We start from the raw sequence: 24,358 nt of genomic DNA, 5'->3' as shown, positions 1-24,358 counted from the left end.
ATGTAACAGTGGTTAAAACGTACAATAAAAATAACATCACAAACTTTAAAAATCTTAATAATAAAAAGGGAAGATATCTTTCAGTGTCTGAGACCATTCTGTCGGATGGCCAATTCAGAAATTCAGCTGTACTTTCAATCTGTCATAGATTTATTAATCTTAGGTATAAAGGTGATTTTCTGCCAAAGATACTATAATACAAATTATACCAGATGGCAAAGCTGAATAAGAGAATTAGAATTGCAGTAGCATTCCCAATATTGCGACAACTAGAACAGCCTTTACTGGTATGACCAGGGGTAGGCAACCTTGGCTCTTTTATGACTCGTGGACTTCAACTCCCAGAATATCTGAGCCAGCTAAGCTGGCTCATGAATTCTGGGAATTGAAGTCCACGAGTCATAAAAGAGCCAAGGTTGACTACCCCTGGGTATGACCATTGGAAATAAAGACTCTTGCCCCAAGAAATAGGTTGGACCCGGATTTCCATATCTCAGAAAAGTCAAGGACATTGAAAGATACAGCAATCAAATTTGCCAGCCACAACTCACTTCGAGAAGCAAGCAACATAGGGTCTGATGGTACCAGTGGGGCACCTTGCTCTAAGAAGTTGCTTAGACAGGGCACCTGCTGAGGAACAAATGGCTAACAAAGTGGCAGGGAAATCTGACAGCATCAAGAGCTGAGCTGTCATATCATATCGGGGCTATTTTAGAGCAGAGGATGGGCAGCATGTGTCCCACATGTAGCTTTCCAATGCATCCCTAGCTCACGCTGGTGAAATTTGGTAGCAGAGCCACTGATTTTCAGTGACATGTTTTTTTAAAAAAAAAAATTGGGATGAGTATTGCTGCATAAGGCCTCATAGAAATTATATATATCCATTTACATAAAAGCCTCCACCCCCCATCCCAAGTTTAGGCAGAACATTTCAACCCATCTACCCTGGCAATGTCACTGCATCACCTGCTATGGATTCTGCAGCTGTAGGAGTGTCCATTTAAAAAACAACAACACTTCATGGCCCTGGTCATGAAATTGTTACCTACCCCTGCATTAGAGGGATTTCTTCCTCCCATATTCCCTCCTCCCTTTTTTAGGCTGGTAAAGATTTGCACACAAAGGTGGAGGGAGAAGAGAGGCTATTCATTACTGGATTAATGTGAAACCAACAATAATTTAAAATAATTAGAAACATCCTGAACCGTACTGTGGGCTCTAGTTCCTAATAATAATAATCCATCTGCCATAGAAAGCCTGCAAAACCAGGCACTAGGACGACACTAATACCCTTCTGAATACAAACGAGTCCATCATTGTTGTCTCCCAGGCGGCAGCATCCCAAAATTACAGTCCAACAGACTATGGATTTGCCTCTCTCTGGAAATAACTTCCCCACAACGGTCAACAAAAGCAGGAGTTCCAACCTAGTCAAAAATGCAGCTGTTTGCTTGTCTATTCCAGGAAAAGCAGGAATATGGAAGTAGCAGGTGATGCACAAACAACAAGCTTAACTTGCTCCAGGAAGGGCACTCAGTCCAAGAGGTCACTCTGGCTTCTGTAGTGCAGAGAAGATGTGCCTATGTAAATTGATTAGCCAACAATGGCTCTGCACATTGGCACGAAATCTTTCCCTTATTTGGAGCACTGAGAAATGCTGGTGCGAGTCAGAAGCTGACTGGATCAGGACACAGATTGTGTTCCAGGCCACTTTCTCCAGTGGTGATAGCCTGGATGGATGTGACATGTCCAATACCTTTGGTAACTCCTTCACGAAACAATAGTTTGGCTCCTATCTTCAAATATTCAGGATGCTTAATGAATCTGAAACGAACCACTGCCTTTTCTCCTGTTCGCAATTTGTCCTGAACAAAAAGGAAAGTATGTTAGAATTTTAAAAGTTCAATTACTTATCTTAGGGATTCCAGAAAACCCATGGAAAGCAACTTAGCATACCCTCGGGTTTCTGAAATTTGCAGTGGATTTAGCTGTGAAAAAAATCCCTTTTGATAGTAACAAGAAGAAACCCCCTTTATTTTGTAATACTCAAAGGTTGCATATCTACTGCTCCCAACTTACATTTTCCACAAAATAGCCACTCCATAGGGTGGTTGCACTGAGAGAAAGTGACTGATCCAAAATCAGTTTTCATACCTAAGGAAGGGTTAGAACTCAGGATTTCCTGGTTTCTAGTTCAGCAAGAAGTACCTCAAGGGTAAGGCCTAAAGTGATTGTGACACAAGTGAGAAGACAAATCAAGCAAATTCCCTTTCAGCAAGAAAAGGAAAACTTACCTTCCCGTGGATTTTTTCCACAATTGCTGTTTGCCGTACATTTCCAACATGTGCTGTTACTTGGAATCCTTTCCGGAAAGTTGTGGCATGGAACAGTAGAACAATTTCGGCTTCAAATACTGAACAAATAGTTGGGTTCATCTCTGGGCTGACCATCACCATGCCCTAAATGACAGCAAGATTGGGTAACTGAATTTTCTTGACAATGGTACTCAACTCTTCCAAACTGAAGCACAACAGATTACAATCTTTCCATAAAGAAATCCTCATTTATTGCTCCGAAAGCCAAAGAAAGAAGGGGGAGATAAGAATGTGTATACAAGATGATGGGCAGGGATGAGTGGGAAAGATCTAACAGCTAACGGATCCTGCTTAGCGTTCAATCTAATTATTTCTTTGTTCTTTTGAAACTCAAGGCAATCACCTTAATGCTATAGTTTCCAGTTTTCCCATCCCTTGAACTTAAATTTTTATGGCACAAACTAAGAAGAGTTTATTATCTATAGAGTTTTGGAATATCTTCAAAAGCAGACGGTCCAGCCCGCTATATTTCCCAATATCCATAAGGCAGGACACTTTGTTTTCAGAAAAGATACAGAGGAGAAGGTTTTTACAACTAAAGACTCCAGAGAGAGATTAAGAAAGAGCTTACTTTGCGCAGCAGTGAGCGATCAAAGAGTCCAAGAGCTAGGGTAGCAGCCTGCCCAGCTCGAAGAACGCGACATGCTGAACGATTTCGTTGAATACTGCATACTTTCAGATGAAGGAACTTGCCATCATCTGTTGGACCAACAACCAAATTCTCTCCTTCTTTGCATATCCCACTAGCAAGGACATAAAATGAAAATATTGTATTTAGCTCCCAGGAGGCAGGAAAAGCCTTCCTTTGTGTCTAATTGAGATAATCTTGAAGCAGTTTTTTTACTCTTGAAACAAGAAAAATATCAAAGAGAAAATTTGGATCTGATATTCCAGAGAATAAATATACATGATATGTGTTCAAAGAACACAGGAATCCTTTAGGGAATACTTTTACTTTTTTACTGGAGTGCAATTTTATCTTCGACTCATTCAGTTAAGAAAGAAAGAAAAGGAGAATAAATGCTACTTCCTGGTCCTTCCTACCCATCCTGGTTTTTCCTTACAAAATCCATATGTACCAACCTTGACAGTGTTCCTCCAACAACTGTGCCTACATCTGGCACAGTGTAAATTTCATCCACCTATAGCAGAGAAAGAATGGAAGTTTCAAATATGTTGTGCTGGACTATAGCATTTCAAAGCCAGAGTTAAATAGTTTGACCTTTTATTCTCAGACATAACAATACAAGTTCTTGTATAGGAATTCTAAGCCTATCCTTTAATGTTGTCTTCCTTATACCAGTTACAAGCCTCAAGCATCCCAGTTCTCAGTGAACCAATTATATTCTGCAAACATTTCCTAGGTGCAACTCATAAAAGAAATAACCTGGGAATCAATTCAATGATTGGTAGGACATTAACAATGAGATTAGATGAAGAATGGTATAGACAAATAAAGGAGGAGGAGCCGTGGTGGCACAGTAGTTAGAATGCAGTATTGCAGGTCGACTCTGCTCAGTGCCAGGAGTTCGATCCTTACCAGCTCAGCCTTTCATCCTTCTAAAGTAGGTAAAATGAGGACTCAGATTGTTGGGGGCAATATGCTGACATTGTAAACCTCTGAGAGTGTGCTGTAAAGCACTATGAAGCAGTATATAAGTCTAAACCAGGGGTGTCAAATTGCCGGCCCGTAGGCCGGACGCGTCACGTGGAAGCCGTGCCCACCCCATTGCCGGCAATGGCAAAACCGGCCCGATACGTTGCGCGACGTCACGAGTTTGACATGCCTGGTCTAAACGCTATTGCTATTGCTAAATAATAAATAGCATTAATTTGTCTTTGAATAAGAAAGTAATTATAATTGTTTGGTTTTATCCTTTCTCTAAATCCAAGGATCAGAGAATGCCCTGCCTTCACATACTACAGCTGGAGACTCTCAACTGAGAAGAGACTATTGTGTACCTGGAATTCAGTGAGCTGTTGCATCAGCTCTTCCTGTTCTTTGCTGTTTGTCAGAGGAGGAAGGATATTGAGAAATACTCTCAGGAGATCCAGGTTCTCTCCAGAAACACTGGACAAGGTGAAGATGGGAGTGATACTGCAAACAAATGAGTGAAAGAAGCTGGTGATCCACGATGCTGTGCATCACTATTAGTACTGAATACAATAGGAATGAGATTGGCTTCCACATGTGTAAGTGGAATGTAAATAATTAGGGAACAACAATATCTGTATCCTATAATTTTTTTACAGGATCAAAACTTGGTACAGGTAGTCCTTAACTTACAACTGGTCACTTAATGACCAGTTAAGATGGACTTCAAAAAAGTCCTGTCCTCAGTATCTGTCCTCAAAGTTATAACAGCAATACCACCCCTGCCATCACATGCTCACATTTCAGGTGTTTGGCAACTGGTCTGCATTTTTGACTGACTGAAGGATCCTGCATTTTACAATCTTTTTTAGCATTCTCCAGCAAACCTACCCATTGGATAAGCTGGATTCAGACTTATGACCACGTAACTCACTTAACAACCATCATAAAAATGTCAGGTAGTGACTGAACTTATGACCGCAACGACTTAAGACCAAAATTCCAGGCTCGGTTGTGATCATTAAGTCGAGGACTACCTGTATGCCCATAACTTTCCAAACCTAAATATGCAAAGCAGTGCAGATGATTAAAGGCATCCGAAGAATCCAATGTTTTCCCCAAAACAATGAAACAGGTCTAGAGTCTACGTGACAGAAGCTCCTTTTCTTTCACACTTGGGTGCAATATCACAATATAAAGGGGGTGGAGCTTGCATCACAATGGCAGAACACCCATTTCATCATCTGCTCTCCTCCAGTTCCCTAAGTCACTTCTGCCACAATTCATTTATTATGTGTAAGCTATCCTGCAATATAAAAATTATCACAAACAGTAAATACTATAAAATCAAAACAGCCCATTCAAAACAGAGAGTGGAGACATGAAACAAAAGAATATGGTCACTTAAACTTCGCTTATTGCTCTTTGATATGGACCACTGCTAGTTCCACCAACCTGAGTTACTCACACCTTTCTTGCTAAATGCATCATTTTGAAAGTATGTTACTTTTAAACTGCATCCATACTTGCTAGTCATCTGCCCTCCCATTCAAACAGCCCATGATTCATACTTGGGAGATTGTGCAAACTGCTGCGCTGCTGTAACTGCATCATCATCAGACGTTACTAGCAATGGAAGTTTGTTGCAGCCAGGCTGCTTCAGAATCCGCTCCAGTTGTTTCACTGTTCGCTCCACAGTGGCCTTTGAGCACAAGTCCACTTTGCTAATGACAATGAAGAAAGGCACCTTAAGGGCCATCGCCAAGCCTAGATGCTCCCGTGTTGTACCAGCTGTAAGAAGTAGAAGATAGAGAAAATCAAAAGGTAGGACATCAATGCAGCTAAAACATATAATTCAATGCCATTTGTTTGAAACTAACAAAGTGTTTCTATGTTACTGTGGATGAATCTTGTTTTAAACTACTGGTACCGACTGGTTAACTCTTATATGCATTATGTCAACCTTCTGAAACCCCAAGGAGAAATCCAACCAACCACTTACCAATTCCAGTATTGGCACTCACCACCAGCATTGCGAAATCTGGACAATAGCTTGTAAGCCCAAAAATGGTGGTTTTTAAATATTTGTGATGGCCAGCTAAGTCAATGAAGGTAATCATTTTGGAAGAGCTCTCACAGATTTCTTCAGCTGTCCGTGAATCACTATAGTTCACCACCTAAGAGGCAGAAAATGCAGGAAATTGAGCTCTTATAAAAGGCCAAGTAAAAATTCATATCCATAGGTATAAAATGATAAACTCAACGTACAAATATTCGTACCTCTCCCTTACTGTTGAAACCAAGAATTTCAAAGCTAATGCTAGATGTTCTTCCTGACTGGATCTCATGCAAGTGCCGGAAGAGATTGAGACGCGCTCGGCCTCGGCCATTATCCAGTTCCCCTTGTGTCAAGACACCTAATAAAGTTGATTTGCCTGAATCCACATTTCCGAGCACAGCCACCCGCAGATCTAGAAACTTAAGGAAAATTGAGGATCTATTTTAAATTGTTAAAAAGATGAACAAGTTAGGCTTGACTACTTTGCATATTAATGCCTTAGGATACCCAATTCACAAACAAAGTTTGTATAATTCTGAGGTATTTACAACAACAAACTAATTCCCAAGCATGTGGAATTTACTACTTTGCATTATAAAATATGCACAAGATAAGAAACTGGTTTCAAAGTTTAACTATCTCTAGCAAATCATTCTTATCAATTACAGATCTTCAAACTCTAGATCAGGATAGTCAACCTTGGCTCTTTTATGACTCGTGGACTTCAATTGCCAGAATTCCTGAGCCAGCTTAGCTGGCTCAGGAATTCTGGGAATCGAAGTCCACGAGTCATAAAAGAGCCAAGGTTGACTACCCCTGCTCTAGATGAATATAGCAATCTAGAATAAAATATCTTCAGCTTTTCTCTCATGATGTTTAAATCAGGTTGATTTTTACCTGTTGGTTATCTGGGACCTTTCGGACAAGAACCTCTGTTATCTTCCTGGGAATGTCACTGTCATAATCCACTTCTCGTTCTCGAAGCACAGTGATGTCAGCTCCCACTCTGCAAAGGGCAAAACAGAACACTGTTGGGGGTTAGAGAAACATCCGCAAAGCATTCCTCAGGAGGACAAATATCTAGTTATCTTATAATGCTGCTCAGAAAAGCATCTCACAATTAAGCAATGGTAAGTAAAATGTGTCTATTTTCCAAATGAGCTGATTTTTATCCATATGAATGTGCATCCTTGTCAATTTTGGGAGGCTCCACTCCCCTGAAATATTTTTGCATAGATGTCAAATGAGTTTCCTTATTTTAAGATCTGTAATAAATTGGCTTTATCTAGATCACCACATATGACAAATTTCCCACTAATTACATGTTGCCCATAGCAGGACAGAGAGATAAAACTTTACCTAAATGAGGCTGACGCTGGGGGGGGGGGGAATGACAGCTATAGTAAAGCTACATAGCTCTCATTAGTACTAAATCTAATTAAGGTAAATGCTAATTGTATTTCTGTATTCACTAGAAACATGTCAGGAATGGATCTCTTTCCAACATGAGCAAGTATCCACTGCCAAATGAATGAATGAGCACACTCCAGCCCTAACCCTCCCTTTTTGACACTCAGCACATGGTCATGATTGTTGATAACATGACTTCCTGCCACCTTGAGAGGACAAACTCATGAAAACTACAGAGACAGTTGCCTACAATAGATAATGTCAAGAAATTGCCAAACTCTACCCTGCCTATATATCTATAGTGACCCTGTTCATTTACAGCACCCCTCCCAATGGTGGGATTCAGCCAGTTCACACCAATTTGGCAGAACCGGTAGCTAATTTTTTGTTGCCCAGGCCCAGGACGGACTTCCGGAAGCGGCATCCACACAGAGAACCGGTTGTTCACATATTTGAATCCCACCTCTGACCCTTTCCCTCCTCCCAAATATGACTTATTATGGCCTTTGCCCATCAAAAGGTTGCCCAATCCCAGTTGAGTGTAATGGCCCATAATAAAATACGCATAGCCACACACAAACTTTTTACAACTTAAACAATTAGTAGGTACTGTACCCATGTGGTGGTACTGTGAGAAAAATCTCTTGCTGAAACCATTTCCTCTGTTGGCTATCGGCTGAATTTCCAACATTAAGTCTACCTAAGAAGAGCAAAATAACAGAGCACACCATTGGCTAACTCTGGCCAAGAAGCAGGACAGATGCACATACTTCTCGGCCATCCGCCGTAGCGTTTTAAGAGAGGCGTGCATTTCTTCTTCAGACAGTCCAACAAGCAGCCCGTTGTCCTCGACACCAATCTGGTACACAGCCTCACCACGGCCTTCTTGTAGTCGCCACTTCATTTGCGTTACTAGATGTTCAAAGCGGTATTGAGATGGATTAACTAACTTCAGCTGTCCAAAGAAAGAAGTAATTATAATCAGCAATTAAGGTGGTCTGATGGGGCTGAACATTTTTTTCAGTATTTTCTCCACAATATTCTAACATTTGTTAGGCTCCATGAAATTGAACAAAGACAGTTCAGTGGAGAAGAAGACTAATAATTTTTCAAAGGCACTCTAAAATAATTGAATAAAAAGTTCCTTTTTGTATACATTTAAGAATGTATACAGGGTTCAGTATTCAAATGTGAAATAGCCAACATATCTATAAATAATGTTTTGGCAAAAATCATTTTTATTTTTCTGTTATTTATCTTTCTCTCTGTTCCTCGACATGGAACTTACAGAATTATTTGGCTTAGAACTCTTAAATGGCTGGCATGAGAGACTCACCTTGTATTCTATGTTCCCATCTTCTGCCTACATACAAGAAGAAGAGATCTTAAATTAATGGCTAATGCAGTGTTCAAAATTTCATATACAAAACCAGACATCTCTTTTGACAACTAAATATAGTTGCCAGAGACTAATGACAAAGCCAGTTTAAATTATAGTAGTTAAATCAAGTCACTTAACACTATGGTTCTTTCATCTTTATACAAATGATGAAGTTGCATTGAATTTATTTATTCAATTCAAACATAATTAACAAAATAATCTTTAATCTTAAAAAAATACAAAAATACAAAATACAAACTAAGAAAAGAAAAATATAAAATCTATAAGAAGATATTTACATTTTATACATATCCATTGTTACTGGTTTACTATTGAATTCATTACTATATGACCAATACAAAATATTATTCAAAGACATCACAAAATCTCTGCCATAGTATCACATATTGCATCCTTTGATTATTAGAAAATACTTTTTCAAAAACATATAAATCATACATTACTGAAAACTATTCTTTGATATCCAGAATAATATCACTTTTTCAATTTCTCCATATAATTCCCCTTAGCCACTCCCAGGCATGAAAATTATTATGTATCATTCAGTACAGTTCAAAGTACCATTTGTTTTACCTGCACCTAAAGCAATTTATGGACTAACATAAATGCCACAAAAATTCAATAAGGATCTTAATAAAATGTTTCAACTGTAATAAATCAAACCATGCAGAAAGCTTCAGAAATCATTATCTCATAAATGAATGATAGGCAAGTTTTAAATAGACTCCTGATTCTCACTCTGTCTTCATGAATCTCTTCCAAAGGTTCAATTTTCAAATATCTTTTGGTTTCCTGTTCTGACATCATTCACTAGACATTTTCTTTGGAAATAAATACCATAATTGGCATGCAGTACAGCTTGTACATTGGTTTTGTTGAATATTGGTTTTTATATCTTGTCTGTGGATTATGTTATTTATTTTTTTATATGGTCCTGTAAGTTTTTATATATCTTAATACTGTATTTTTTTGCTTTTTGTATTGCTTTTAATTGTTGTAAGCCACCCTGAGTTCATGCATTTCAGATGGGCAACTAAATAAATAGAACTAATTTGTTTCAGGCTTTAAACACAGATTAACACGTGTCACTAAAAAGTCTGGATTGGTAATTGATGTTTTATTAAATATTACTGAAGAATATCATAAACAGGAAAATTGGAGAGATGAACAATTCTACACTCTGTTGATCAACAATCACATTTTTGCACTAACATACTTTATTTGGCCCTGCCCCAAAGGTGTTCTGCTATACATTGTCAAACAACTCTAGCAAATAACTAATGTTCCTTATGACCTGAACGTAATGTTAAGTGAGAAAGTAATAGTCAATGTGTACTATGTCATGGCAGATCTACGGAACAATAGTTCCTCTGAACTTCCTTAACAAGTTATGCCGATATTTTTCCAGAAGCTATTTCTATGTGGTTGTAATAGTGAGCACTTAAGATTATTCATAAAACTCATAGTAAGAAAGACTATAGTCTTTCTCTAAAAACAGGTATGGGACATTGATTCATATCCTGCTGGTCTTGAATCAGGAGGGAGCTTTTAATACTTAGGAATTTAAAGGGAACCATTATAAATCAGATCAACAATAACATAAAATGTATCTACTCTAGTTTAATTTTTTCCTAAAATAATTAACCATTTTAGATCCAGCATCATTCTCTCTCTAGCAAACTTTCCTTCTTTACATGGAAAGAACTGCTGTTTTCAAGCTCAGTCTAACTATGGTGTAAAAGGGCTGGTAATGGGAAATACTTAGCAAAGAATATTCTGCAATTAGACGTTCCCACTTTGGAGATTAGACTAAATACATAATTTATTTACATAGCAAGTTTATTAATATGGCATTGTTGTGCAATGTATATAAACACAGACACATCCAAATTCATGGAAGAAATTATGCCTACAATACACATTAGCAGTTTTGAAGGAGCACTAATTATCCACTGGGTTGCTGTGGAAGTGAGGAAGGAGAAACAGGTTTGGGCATGCCCCAGCAATACTTCATGCTGTTAACTGAGGACAGAAAAATAGTACTGCAACACTGAAAATTTAGGGACAGTGTAAAGAACAATTCTTATCTTGTACTGGAAGTGTTGTAAAATATGAAGCAAAAATGTGAATAAAAGTAGTTATTTTCATGTCTTAGATCACATAGAAAGTAAAAAACTGATATAATTACTGGCAAATCACCAAGAGAAACAGGAATAAAAAATGAAATCACACTGCACATTCACATCCACATAAACTTTATATAAATAACAAAAAGTAGGCTTAGCAGGATGGGCCTAGGATTATATTGAGTTTGTGATTTCATTAAATTCCATTTTTTACTTTCCTATACTAATGCCAAGTTTGCTAATTTGACTTTTTATATGGCCAACTACCAAAGTGTGCCAAATTTTTACAGTATTTTTTTTTTTAAAAGGCTACTTAAATTTAAAAATTAAAAGCATCCTCATTTAAGACCCTGTTCAGAATATGTTTCAAGATCTTTAAAACCTGGGAAAGAGTCGTCTGTTCAATTTGATCGTCCCAATTTGCCCCCAAACGAGTCAAGGAAAACAATAGGTAAATAATTGCAAATTATCTCAATGAAAGAAGTAATACCAGCACTTTTTATCTCACTTGGAAACATATTCTGAGATCTTAAAATTTGTCTGTATCATACAATCTTAGATTGCAGGGAACCACAACACTTATGACTTTTCTACACATTCCTATGCATGTCCTTTATAAACAAATTCAGAAAATCATCTCCATACGGGCTACCATAAATTTATTATAGTCTCTAGTTATATTGAGATGTTTATGTATTGTTTCCTAGCGAATCAGTCTGTTGAAAACATGTAGTTTAATATCAGCTACACCAGTCTTTACCATTAACAGAGGGTTGCTTTTGAAGGTGAGGGCGGGCTAGAAAATTAGGATAAGGAACTAGTCCTTGCTATCTCCCTATGCGGTAAAGAGCTCACTGTTCAGAGTCAAAGATTTACAAATATATATATATATATGCCAGTAATCTTCAACTGAAATTATCCTAGAACCTAAGCTTCAATTTAGAAGCTTCTTCGTTGCTTCCACGTTTGATTGGCTGGCTACATATCAAAGAAACGAGCACAAATGCAGAAATTTAAATGCAATTTTAGTTGAATCGGCAAAGCGACTTTCCGGGGAAACAAAAACCGAATCCCTTTTGCCTCCTCTGTTCAAAATCTCGGCCCCCAAAAGTACGATTCTCCCTCAAATCGAAGCCAAGCTCAGAGTGGCCGCGATATTTACTAGCGCGAGTTGGGCGGCAGAGCTGTCAAGAGGGAAGAGTTCTTAGCCACACCAGTCAAAAGGAAGCCGAATGGCATCGGAGAGGGTGTGTGACGAGGAAGGCAGAAACGAAACTCAGCGGTACTTTTAACTACAAGAGCGCTTCCCCCCCCCCCCAAAGAGGCTGCTCTCTTGGGATACACATCGGTTCTTCCCCTAAATCCCAGGGGTTCTCAACCTTGGCCACTTTAAGACTTGTGGACTTCAATTCCCAGAATTCCTCAGCCAGCAAAGCTGGCTGAGGAATTCTGGGAATTGAAGTCCACAAGTCTTAAAGTGGCCAAGGTTGAGAACTCCTGCCCTAAAACACAAATAAGCTCTTTACTTTTTTTTCCAGCAATCCCCTTAACGCCGGGAGCTACAGTCCCATTGACTTCCAACTATCAGCATCTTCGTCCTAGGCGGAATCTTGGAAGACTTAGCACACCCGCCGCTTCGTGCCCGAAAATGCTCCCGCCGCCCCGACTTCGGGCTCCGCAGGGTCTCCCGCTCACCTCCGGAGGAAGGTAGGGGGGGTTGTTGGCCTTGCCACCTCGGTATCTCCCGTTCTTCTTCCTCCCCTTGGAAGAACCGCCGCCGCCGCCGCCGCGGCCTCGCAGGGCACCCCCGTTCCCTCCCCCCACGGGCCGGCAGCACCCCCCAAACAGCTCGGACACCCGCGAGTCCATCTTGGGCCAGCCGGCAGGACCTCCGCCGCTGCGGACGCCTCTCAGCCCGGGACTGGGCTTTTGACGGCTACCCTCCACTCTGGCGCTTGGCGTCAGAAAGAAGCGCGGGGCACCACGGGAAACAGTGCCCCAGCGGCAACACAATTGGACTACAACTTCCAGCGGCCTCTTTCCCGCGGAAGGCAGCGCTTTTCGGACAACTACAGGGGCGAATAAGAGGGGTGCGAGAGCCCTCTCTTTGCAGGAGGCGAGCCGAATTAGTGTCGGCAAAACAACGGGGAGCCTGGTAACGTTGCAAATTGCATAAAATGCATACGCTTTCGGGCTGTCAGACTCCTATTTTTTTATTTATTTTTTTTGGCTTCCAATAATTTCTCTGAACAGAACGCAGGATTACAACATCAAGCAACCTCTGGGGCGATTAAATCAATTTAGGATTTTTTTTGTGTGTAGCGCCTCGAACAAAAATACCCCAATAAAATACTTCCGTCTGCTTCAGCTTTATTACCGCAGGAGCATCATCCTAAGACATCCTTCAAGCTTTGGAGTCCTAAGAAAAGTGTGATTTAGTATACTGATACAGCCATTTTTCAGACAGAATTGGGTCACAATTTACATTACAACAAAATTTGGTATTGCAAAATGCAAGATAAAACGTTAGGGGCATAATATTTGCTTTCTGCATTTGAATTCTAACACTGAATTCAAGTTATTTTTAAAAAAATACTAATTTACATAAGAGATGAGAATAAAATTTTATCACGTTTTAAATTATAGACACACACTCACCTGTAATTTCACAATTTATATCAAATACATATGTTGAATTGTTAAAGAGGGTCAGTTATCACACATTTCAAATGGCTACAGTTTTATCTATAATTTTACTTGTTAAACTGATTCTTACTATCATATCTTCGACCATCACAAAAGCAGACTTTCAACAGAAACATAATTTCACAAAATTTAAATAGCAGGAGGGAAAAACCCTTAATTTTTCTAATACAATTTCCAGTGGAATAATGTTTTTCATTTTATATTCTGTTTTCAATTATATGACTGTGCCATATAATGTTGTAATTGCCTTGATAGCTAGCAGTAATACATTATAAGTAGTACAACAGCATATTTTTTTAATATTGTGTACAGTGATATGTCATTTCAGTCACAAACTAATAAGATTAATTAAGTTCACAGATTTAATTCCCCAGTTTAAACAAAACAAAGCACCTATGTTTTAGCCTAGGCATAAGTTAATTATAAAAGCAGCCAAACTATAGATTCTTTCATGTAGTCAGAACAGATGCTTCTCCCACTTCAAATTAGTGGGGTATTTTATTTACAAATACAATCACAGCCTCTTGTAACATCCTCAATACGAGATTGCTGTTAGGTCTTGGCAACATGTTGCATCAGTTGGAATGAATTGCCCCGTGTAGGAAACATATTGCATCAGATTCAGCTGACTATATACAAACACTGCATGATTAATTTATTATGAAAATGAAGTAGAAATACTGAAAGCATTATTTAGATTGACAGGGCAATTCAAGTTCAACTGTCACCTGGGTTTTCAGTCGCAATCACACTATCATTTTAAAAATGCACAATGTTTTTTTTAATTTCCCCACCAGAACTTGCTGAAATTTGTTATCACAATGAAGTGATGGGAAAGATATTCCAAGATTCTCCTATCCCAATATATTTTAAAGTAATGAATAACGGTATATCTCTCAAAATATTTATCACAATGGTCACAAGTAGCTATTAAGAGTTAAACCAGGAGGTCCTGCATTTATCTACGATTATTAACTTTCATTTGGGCAAGATAAAATGGGAAGATTTAAGTTAAGTGGGGACTTGTAACGGAGGCAAATTCGTTTTTTGTATTTTCCCGGAAGAGAGGAAAGTCAGGTCATCTTACTTTCGGCAAATATTTGAAGTCTAAACTTAGCAATGAAGGAAAACTCGTTTCTGCGACTAAGTTCCGCTTTTGAGCCTCGGGCCACAGGCAAAGTTTAAAAGTTCGTTTGGGGGCTGGGATAATCAAGGCAGTTCTTCTAAGGATCATGCAAATAGCTGCCCTTAACCTAAGGTGACCCGTGTAGCATCTATATTTTAATCACACCATAAAGTCAGACAAGACAGGCCTGGCAAGCGAGACTGGCCAGCATGACCATTTCAGAAAAAGCCGCAGAAACATACAATCTCTAGCTCAGTGGTTCTCAACCTGTGGGTCGGGACCCCATTTGGGGTCGATCAACCATTTCACGGGGGTCACCAAGCAAGGCTGTCCGCCATTTTTTTTGTCCGCCATTTTTTTGTCCGCCATTTTTCCCCCTTTTCTGGCGGGTGCCTTACCTCCCTTGGGCTGGGCCAGCTGGTGGTGCCTGCTCCGTCTCTGCCGCTTGCCAGCTATGCCTCGGCCGGCGCAGGGGGCGGAACCACGCATGCGTGGCGCTCCTGGGCAGGGAAAGTTCTCGACTTACGACCGGTTTAGTCCTCGACTTACGACCAGTTGGGGTCGCGGCATTAAAAAGGTTGAGAACCACTGCTTACTACTATGTTTCTCAACCTTGACAATTTTAAGGCATGTGGACTTCAACTCCCAGAATTCCACAGCCAGCATTGCTGGCTGTGGAATTCTGGGAGTTGAAGTCCACATGCCTTAAAATTGTCAAGGTTGAGATTATTTGCTAGCCCATTCAGGCAAGGGCGCTCAACTTACCCGAGACAAAGATGGCGCCAGGAGAATCGGCCCGCGCTCCAATGACGTATAGGCGACATTCCCATGATGCTCCGTGAAGGCGGCCATTCAAACCGGAGTAAAGGTGAGGCCCAGAAGATGGCCGCGCCGACAGCAACGCCACGAGAAGGTGAGGCTGCAGCGCCACCCGGGTGCGGTTTTTTTCCCCCTTTCGAGGCGTCGGGGAGGGGTGGGCTTGGACAAGGCTTCCCTTCCGCTTCTCGGGCCTTTTTCTTTCGTTCTTGGGCAAGCCGATGGGCAGCCACACACGACGTTTACCCCCTCCTCCTCTCCTCTCCTCTCTTGCAGCCGACCCGCTGAAGCCCGCCGAGACCAGCCTAGAGCTCCGCGAGGCCGCCACCGTGTCTGTGACTGTGGCGCTGACGACTCAGCCGGCGGCTCCAGCTCCTGGGGGCGCCTTCTCGTTGTCCGTCGTCTTTCCCGGCTCGGTCACCCGCGAAGGCTGCTTCCGTTTCACCTGCGAGCTTTTAAAGCACGTCCTCTACCAGAGGCAGCAGCTGCCTTTGCCTTACGAGCAGCTCTCCTGCTTCTACCGGATGCAGCAGCTGTCCAAGCCCGCTAGCCAGGTGAGACACAGCGGGGCGGGGAACGATGGCTGCCGCTCCCTCGAGGGAACGGAAAGACGGGCTCCTCGGCTTGTGCTCGAGGCCAGCGGAAACCGGCATTAGGCCCGAATGATGGTTTGTGTTACGGGGAGTCGATTCTCTGCCGCTTTGCCTCTCGTGGGGAAAAAAAAAAATTCTCGGGGGCCAGCATAAACTTGGTAGTAAGAAGAGTGGAATTTCGCATTTTAAAAAAATAGGAAGAGAAAGAAGGGGTGTTTTAATTTACAGCAACTGGCATGCAGCAGCTACCCAACATTAACTCTTCTTGAAAAAGCTTAATGCAGTGTTTCTCAACCCTGACCATTTTAAGGCATGTGGACTTCAACTCCCAGAATTCCACAGCCAGCATTGCTGGCTGTGGAATTCTGGGAGTTGAAGTCCACATGCCTTAAAATGGTCAGGGTTGAGAAACACTGGCTTAATGGCTTACAAAACTGAGCCTATCCAAATATCAGGGAATACTATGTTCCATAAGATAGGTGTTGCAATAGAGAAGACGGTCCCAGTAAAAGGTGCATTTTAAGAAGGATCCTGGAGCATAACCATCTTGTCATATTTATGGAATGAGCAGGGAATACAGGTAGTCCTCAACTTACATCCACTATTGAGCCCAGCATTTGTGTTGCTAAGTGAGACATTTGTTAAGTGATTTTTGCCCCATTTTATGACCTTCCTTGCCACAGTTGTTAAGTGGATCATTGCAGCTGATAAGTTAGTAACACGGTTGTTAAGTGAATCTGGCTTCCTCATTGACTTAGCTTGTCAGAAGGTTGCAAAAGGGAATCATGACCTGGGACACTGCAATCCTTATGCTCAAATTGTATACTATCTTGGTCTGCTCAGAATGCTACTGCATTCAAAGCCAAAGATGGCGGCTCCCCAACTCTGAGAGGTCCCATACCTATAACCACTCGGTTTTGCCAGGATTAAGCCTGAATCTATTCCTTCCCATCTGGCCTTCAGACCCTGAGGAAGCATCCTGACAGCATCATTTGGGTGGCTTGAATTAGGATGTATAACTGGGTATCATTATCCTACTGATGATATCAATCTTGTACAGCTGGAGGACTTCAGCCAGTGGCCTTGTGTTGATGTTAAATACAAGCAAGATGACAACTGAATAAATATGCATGTATCTCCATTTATCATAGCAGTAGATATCTTTTCTTATAATAAGCTGGGATGGGGTTCTAAATAATATGTGAATACTTTGCTTTGAAATAAAGTGTTTCCTTATTCCTTTTATACTAAATTATGCATCTCTTAAATCCCCTAATTTCATAGGAAAAAGACATGGTCAAGAAGGTTTATCTGAAAGATCAGGACAACAAAAAGTGCCAGCAAGTGTTGAATGATCTTGAAGGTATTTTCCAGCACTTGGAAATCATGTTCAGTTTGACACTGGTCCCACGAGTTCTTATTTTGCTTGGAGGTACAGCTGTTAACCCCAGAGAGCTCTATGAAATCAACTTACAAGATATATCCATGAGTGGCACCGAACAGAGTTTGTCAACCTCAACCTGTATTCGCAAGCTATTCCGTTCTCTTTTCATGGCAGATGTGTTCAGTGAGCTTCAGGCTATTCCCACCATGAGTGTCATTGTTATGGTTCAAGGGCATCGCAACTGTGGTATTGACTGGTTTAGACCCAAACTAAACTACAAAGTGCCAACTCGAGGAAGGAAATTGACTGTTAACTTATCATGCAGTGATGGAAATAGTACAGCCCTTCCCACCTGTGAAGAAATAAACTCTGTCTGGGATGATTATATATGGTTCCAAGCTCCAGTAACAATCAAAGGCTTTAATTATTTTTCTTGATAAATATTTAAGGAAAAGTTCTTAACTAGCTATGCTAATCTTGTGTTTCTTACATCGCAAAGAACAATTCCCCTGTTTAAATTTCTTCTTCTTTCAGAAGTAATGTTAAACTCTGCAGTACAGAGGTGAAAATGTACATATGTCTATGATGACAGAAAGTACCTCTGGATAACTGATTCAATGTATTGCCAAAGCCTTATGGACCCTTTAACCTGTATTCTGTGCTGCAGATTTTACTATAAAAGGATACTTGAAAATACCTGTGCCAGTATATACCTGATTCAATACTGAATTTCCAGTGGAATATGTGCATCTATGCAAATTTGATGTATTCCAGTTTTTTCCCCAGAAATACAATGAAAGCTACATAAATTGCTACTTTTTTCAATAGTGAAAATTGTCTAAAGATTGATTGTAGTTCAGGACAGCATAGTTGAACACCCCTCTGGAGGAATAATGGCTATTTGAAATTGATATTGTGTACAGTAGATGTATGATACTTTTAGGTACATTCCTATTTCAAGCAGCAATTCAGACGGATGTTCTCTAAATTGACAGGTGTGATTACAATTACATACATGCTTATCTAAGAATGTGTGAATGATCTCCAGGGGTTTTTTTTTTATCATACTTTTGGAATACTAATCTGCCTCTGATTTTTATTAGTAAAGCGTAACATTTTAAAATTACCCGTTACGGAAATAGAAGTTGTGTTTAATTGTTCCTATAAATTCATTTTAAGATTGTAAAATTTGGTTTTGATTTCCTGTTCAGTTGGGTTTACCAATACTGTCAAGTAATAAGATAGATGAAAAAGAAATCTTATTCCCCTATTAGCTATTGCACATACTTGGATTGTATGAAGACAGATGAATATTGGGCAAGCATTATGAGACCACATCTAGTCTCATTCTGAAAGAAGCTTGATGAAGGAAGACAGGTGGGACAATACAGAAACTCTGAAAATGGATATGTTTCTTAACCAGTTGTTCTGAGGCACAGAAAGATGTAAGGGGCTTTTGGAGGCAGTGTTAAATGTTTTCATGCCAAAGTTTAAATCTGGGACAGATATAGCAATGGCCAAGCACTCTCTGAGACTGTGGCATTTAAATAACCACTCTGCTTAAAGTGTTTTATTATATCTACACTATAACGGATTGTCTTCCTTTATGTCATTGTGTACTATACTGTTAAAGACAATTGTTGAAGACAATTATTGTATGTTCGAATACTTCTGTGCTTAGAAACAATATGCTGTAGAGAAAATAACCATATCTAAAAAATGAAATTCAACTTTTTTTCCAAGTATTAATCAATTTGGAAAACTATATAAAATGATCTGTTTAATTATCTGATTGTGAAAGTGCTGCCTCATTGAACTATAAAAATGCCCGTCCTATTTCAGTTTGTATAAAGAAGTAAATCTGAACATGAACCACTACTTTGTAGAAACCTTGCTTTAATGTCGGTATTGTCCTTTTTTTAATCTTATATGACTGTAACTGCTTCACACAGAAGAAGAAAATCTAACTCTTTCATACTTAAACAGTAACCATATTTTGCTGTAAGTAATTCAAGCTGCTCAGAAACTTGCAATGTTTGGTTGATAAAGCATTTTCTGAAAAACGCTACATACCGGTAGTTTAATTCAGATGTTCCACCTTCTTCACAAATTGTCTGATGTCTTGAGCCAAGAGCTCTGGTTCCTCAAAGGCAGCAAAGTGCCCTCCCCGGGGCATGTAGGTATAAGTGACAATGTTCTTAAATTTCTTCTTTGCCCAGGAGCGTGGGCAATGAAGAAGTTCATTTGGGAAGGCAGCAATGCCAGTTGGAACATAAACGGCAACCCTGTGGTAGAAAAAAAAAAAACATATCTAAGAGTCCATTAATTAATAGATGCTATTTTTTTCTTAGTCACATTGGTGTCAGTATAGGTCCAAGATGGTTGGGAGAATCTAACTATATTTTCATATATAGCCAAATTATTAATTTTTTTTATCCTATTTTAAATTAACAATCTGCTCAATAGTAGCCTTCGAATGTCTTTTTAGAAACTGAGACTTAACATTCTCTGGGACATCCTGTAGAATTAAACTTTAGGCATTCACCACCGGTTTCATGTGGGCAAAGGAATTTTGATTATGGCCTTCACATCTAAAACCAGCAAATTTCAGATTTACATCTAATTTAGTTTCAAAACCAGAACAATTTCTTCCTTCTTACTTGGCATCAGGAGCAGTGTTTGGATCCCTGGAGAAATTCTCTTTATAAAAACGCATTGAAGGCACAATGGAGGAAGTCGTCCAATAAATCATGATATTTGTCAGAAGTTCATCCAGAGTGTATTTTCTAGAAGGGGCATCACATGTTATTAGTAGAGCTTAAATGCGTGTTAATCTAGGTCACAAGTTTAGAGCAAAGAGTAAATAATTTACCAGCAACTATTGGCTGATGCGAAGAGATTTCACAGGATTAAATACTTGCAACTCATCTGATATAACTTGCAACTGTTCATATTTCAGCAATCTTCTCCAAATCATTCTAACCCAGCAGTCATATATTTGCAATTTCTCTTTTTCTTCTAACATAGTTGTTATAGATATCTTACCTTTCCAAATTCCCATCTTCCATGTTGAGGAATGATTTATCTGTCCATGTGGAAAATTTCTCTAGGATGTATGCAGCAAGTCCTACAGGGGAGTCATTCAGGCCACACCCTAAGTGAGAAAAGCAGCACATTTACTTTCACGTTACTTGCTTGCATTGGAGCTAGAAGCTCTACTGTACTAAGAAGATTTGTGAGCAAGAATTAGGGCTTTGGATTTTAACCAATTCTCATTTTGACATCACTATGGTAGCTTAATTCTTTTTGTAAGTATGAAACCAACTTGACTGAAAATACTATCTTTGCCAGTATTAGAAATATTGAGTGTTGGGTTGCTGCTAAATACAGCATGCTGATTCCCAAAGCATCCACACACACTTTTTTCCTATAGAAGTAGATATTTGAATAGCATCTTCTGTGGTTTAGTTATAGGTCTGAAATTGCTTTTGACTTCCACTGTCTGGAGGTAACATGAACATACACAATGCAATCTGTAATGCTGTCAACACTACTAACATCGGATGTTCTTCCTTTGACAACAGATGGAAATGCAACCATTTTACTCTTTTGCTTTTAGAGTTAGTTGATGCTGGGAGGGGGAATGTGGACGAGAGTCCAGTTAGTCATAACAATAATAACCCAACCTTGGGAATCCAAGGTTATTGCGCCCAGAGTTGATAAAGATTTGGTGGGCTGGAGAGCTGGGGAGAAAGCCGGCGCTTCAAGCTAATTGGGGAATATGATTTATGACTGTTAATTGGAGGAGGGAATTGTGCTTTGTTACTTTGTGCTCAGGGGAGGGGAATTCAGTTTTTGGCTTTAACTATGTAGTGCCGATACTTTGTTTCTGGAATAAAAGATATTTAAGATAAATAATGCCTCGAAGTTGTTTTGAAGAGTTTCATCAGTCGGAACCATGACATTAAGCCAAAAACTATAATTTTTACCTAACTATCTTGGGGTCCCAAGCCCCAGTCCCTATCCCTAGAATTGAGCGATAGGCTGACAAAGATTCAGGGAAGAATTCAATATGGAGAAAGAAAGAGTGCCTGAAACCAGCACCCCAGTGGTGGCTGCTATCCCAGAGGGGGGAGTGCAAGCCAGTGCGCCGGTGGAGAAGGAACTTTTTTGCCCAAGCTGTGAGGACAGGTGAACTGGTCATCGTAATGGACCTTACCCAGTAGAGACTCCAGAAACCTCGAGATGGCCTTGCCACAATCAAGTGCTTCGAAGGCGGACGAGGTTGAGTTGCAAAGGGGATTCCCACACATCGCGTTCCCCAGACCGGTGGAGAACCACAAAATCAACTACCGCTGAAGACTCGGGTGAGTGGAAGTACCTGTCTGCAGCCCGTAGTCAATCAGTGGAGAAGTTGGTGGAAAGATTTGAGGAGCTAGAGATGAAAAGTGGAGAACAGCCTTCCTGTTCCCCATATGCGAGCGATCACAATGATCGGCGAGGCAGCCACGAACTCCTGCCAAGGGGAATCTCCAGTCCCACCTGTGCAGATCAGGCAGCCTCCTTGTCCTCGAAGCCACCTACCATGGCTTCCAGCCACGCGGGGAGAGACAGCTCCAGTCGTCACCCCTCCAAAAGCCCAGATCGCTGCCGACGAGATAAGAGCCCGAGCCATCAATGGATTAATGCGCTTAGCAGCCACCCAGCCTGAGACTCATACAGCAATGGGGAATGTCGCAGCCTCCACAGGTGGGAGGCCAGCAATCGCTGGTGGTGCAGCAGCCAATCTGGGGGTGGCCGCAGCCACCAGATGTGCAGCAGCAGATAGGAGCCTTGCAACAACCAGGGGTGATGCAGCTGCCAGGGGGTCAGCAACCTCTGGGAGTACAGCAGCAGCAGTGAGGCTGGCCACCGCCTGGGGATACCACAACCCCCTGCAGGCCATATAAAAATGAATGTGTCTTGATTTTTTTACTTTTTGAAAAAATATTTTATATTCCAAGATTTGTGGGTAGAACAACATGACTCTGAAACCTGCTGATTCATTGCTTCAGTTGGTGCTGCTTGCCTTCCTTAAAATGTTTCGTACATTAACTTCAGATTTGTTTTAGTTTATGTATGAGTTTTTGATCTTTCATAAAGAATTGAGTTTACTAACCTGCTGTATCTGGTTTGGTGGCCTGGATATGCATATACCCAGATTCACGCAATAGATGATACATATGCTTAAAAAAAGGGAACATGCGCCGTGCGTCTTCTCTGGTTAGGCCCACCAGCCATGGTACATAGGCTCCCAATAGTAAGCCTACCATGGCTCCCAAACCATATTTCGATATAGAGACCATATTGAGATGAAGTCCTTTTACAGATCTGAAATCAAGGGAAAAAAAGTGATCCTAAATATGTTTACTCGGTGGTAAACGAGTTACATTAGTAAGAGTATACCTTGTTTCCCCAAAAATAAAACCTGGTCTTTTTTTTTTTTTTTTCCTCCAAAAGAGGCACAAGATCTTATTTTCACCAGGGGTCTGTGTCTTTTCCACTCAGCTCTGGCACCGACAGCCCCACTCAGCTGGCCCACTTCTTCTGCGGCCAAAAGAGCAGCTTCATTCTGCAGCTGAGAATGGAGTTCTGATCTGCACGTTACAGTCAAAGGCCTTTCCGGAAGGCCACTACAGTGGAGAACCAAACTGGATTCAATCCATAGCTCGGTTCTTGGCTGCAGAGGCCTTGCAGAACCAAACTATGGATTGAGTCCATCGCTCAGTTCTCCGCTGCAGTGGCCTTCCGGAAAGGCCTGTGACTGCAAAATGCAGGCCTGGGGACGCCACAGAAGAAGTGGGCTGACGAGGGGACGCCTGGCTGCAAGGTAAGTGTGTGTGGGGCACATGGGGCAACTCCACCCTCCCACCCCTGCCCTAGCTTGATTTTTAGGCGTGCACCTCACCCCAAAACTAGGGCTTATTTTCGGGGTAGGTCTTTCGAGGAAACACGGTATGTAGCATGTTTAAAACAAAATTGGGAAGAATGTTAAGATGTGTGAGAAAACTGATACAGGTAGTCCTCGACTTACAACACTTACAACAGCACTGAATAAAGTGATCTATGACCATTTTTCACACTTATGATCATTGTAGCATTTCCATGGTCACGTGATTTGCATTTGGATGCTTGACAACCGACTCAAATTTATAATAGTTGCAGTGTCCCAGCATCATGTGATCCACTTTTGTGACCTTTTGACAAGCAAAGTCAATGGGAAAACCAGATTCACTTAACAACTGTGTTACTAACTTAACAACGGCCGTGATTCACTTAACTGAAATAGCAAGAAAAGTTGTAAAATGGGGTAAAACTCATTTAACAAATTTCTCACTTAACAACATATATTTTTGGCTCAATTGTGGTTGTAAGTTGAGGACTACCTGTATTGACAAAGGATGTAAAAGGCAACTAAAATTATTGTTTTATTGTAACATCTGACATTTTTTCAGTTGCTTCCTCTGAGTATAGTTAAACAATCTAGAAATTCTTCATGAGGAAAAAAATATTCTTCATGGGGCTAGAATCCACAATCCACTTTTTAAAATTATTTGTTCTGATAATTTTAACAGGATATTTTTTATAATATATGTTATCTTTCCAAGAATAGATTAAAGAGTCATGATATGGAAGAACAATTAGTATAGCTATATGATAATGATTACAACTTTAATTTGCACAAGAAGGATTTTTAAATTAGAGCTGCTTTTCAGCAGCCCAACTAA

General features: G+C 40.4%; 3 protein-coding genes across 3 annotated transcripts in view; 1 reads left to right on the top strand and 2 right to left on the bottom strand.

Annotated features, from left to right (window-relative positions):
• Positions 1-1,092: 1,092 nt before the first annotated feature.
• On the bottom strand, positions 1,093-12,835 carry GTPBP2 (GTP binding protein 2). The gene is made up of 12 exons (XM_015818089.1): positions 12,662-12,835; positions 8,775-8,801; positions 8,209-8,393; positions 6,926-7,034; positions 6,250-6,447; positions 5,972-6,146; positions 5,541-5,760; positions 4,338-4,473; positions 3,459-3,517; positions 2,947-3,118; positions 2,295-2,459; positions 1,093-1,865 (listed from the first exon to the last, which is right to left on the bottom strand). Exons 1-12 carry the CDS (start codon positions 12,833-12,835, stop codon positions 1,668-1,670), a joined length of 1,818 nt encoding a protein of 605 aa, XP_015673575.1. The 3' UTR covers positions 1,093-1,667.
• Positions 12,836-15,664: 2,829 nt separating this feature from the next.
• MAD2L1BP (MAD2L1 binding protein) lies at positions 15,665-19,467 on the top strand. Its single transcript, XM_015818017.1, has 3 exons — positions 15,665-15,711; positions 15,891-16,168; positions 17,492-19,467. The coding sequence occupies exons 1-3, from the start codon at positions 15,681-15,683 to the stop codon at positions 18,026-18,028; spliced, it is 846 nt and encodes a 281-aa protein (XP_015673503.1). The 5' UTR covers positions 15,665-15,680; the 3' UTR covers positions 18,029-19,467.
• EPHX1 (epoxide hydrolase 1) overlaps positions 19,468-24,358 on the bottom strand; it is a 16,980-nt gene continuing 12,089 nt past the window's right edge. The window contains exons 6-9 of the mRNA XM_015818006.1: positions 22,750-22,961; positions 20,637-20,745; positions 20,252-20,377; positions 19,468-19,876 (exon numbers count right to left, since the gene is read on the bottom strand). Coding sequence (XP_015673492.1) covers positions 19,672-19,876; positions 20,252-20,377; positions 20,637-20,745; positions 22,750-22,961 — 652 coding nt within the window. The 3' untranslated portion in view covers positions 19,468-19,671. The remainder of the gene's footprint in view (positions 19,877-20,251; positions 20,378-20,636; positions 20,746-22,749; positions 22,962-24,358) is intronic.

This window comes from Protobothrops mucrosquamatus, unplaced genomic scaffold, assembly GCF_001527695.2.
Source record: "Protobothrops mucrosquamatus isolate PMUCROS unplaced genomic scaffold, P.Mucros_1.0 scaffold_133, whole genome shotgun sequence".
NCBI lineage: Eukaryota > Metazoa > Chordata > Lepidosauria > Squamata > Viperidae > Protobothrops > Protobothrops mucrosquamatus.
This window is presented reverse-complemented; position numbering and strand designations above follow the sequence as displayed.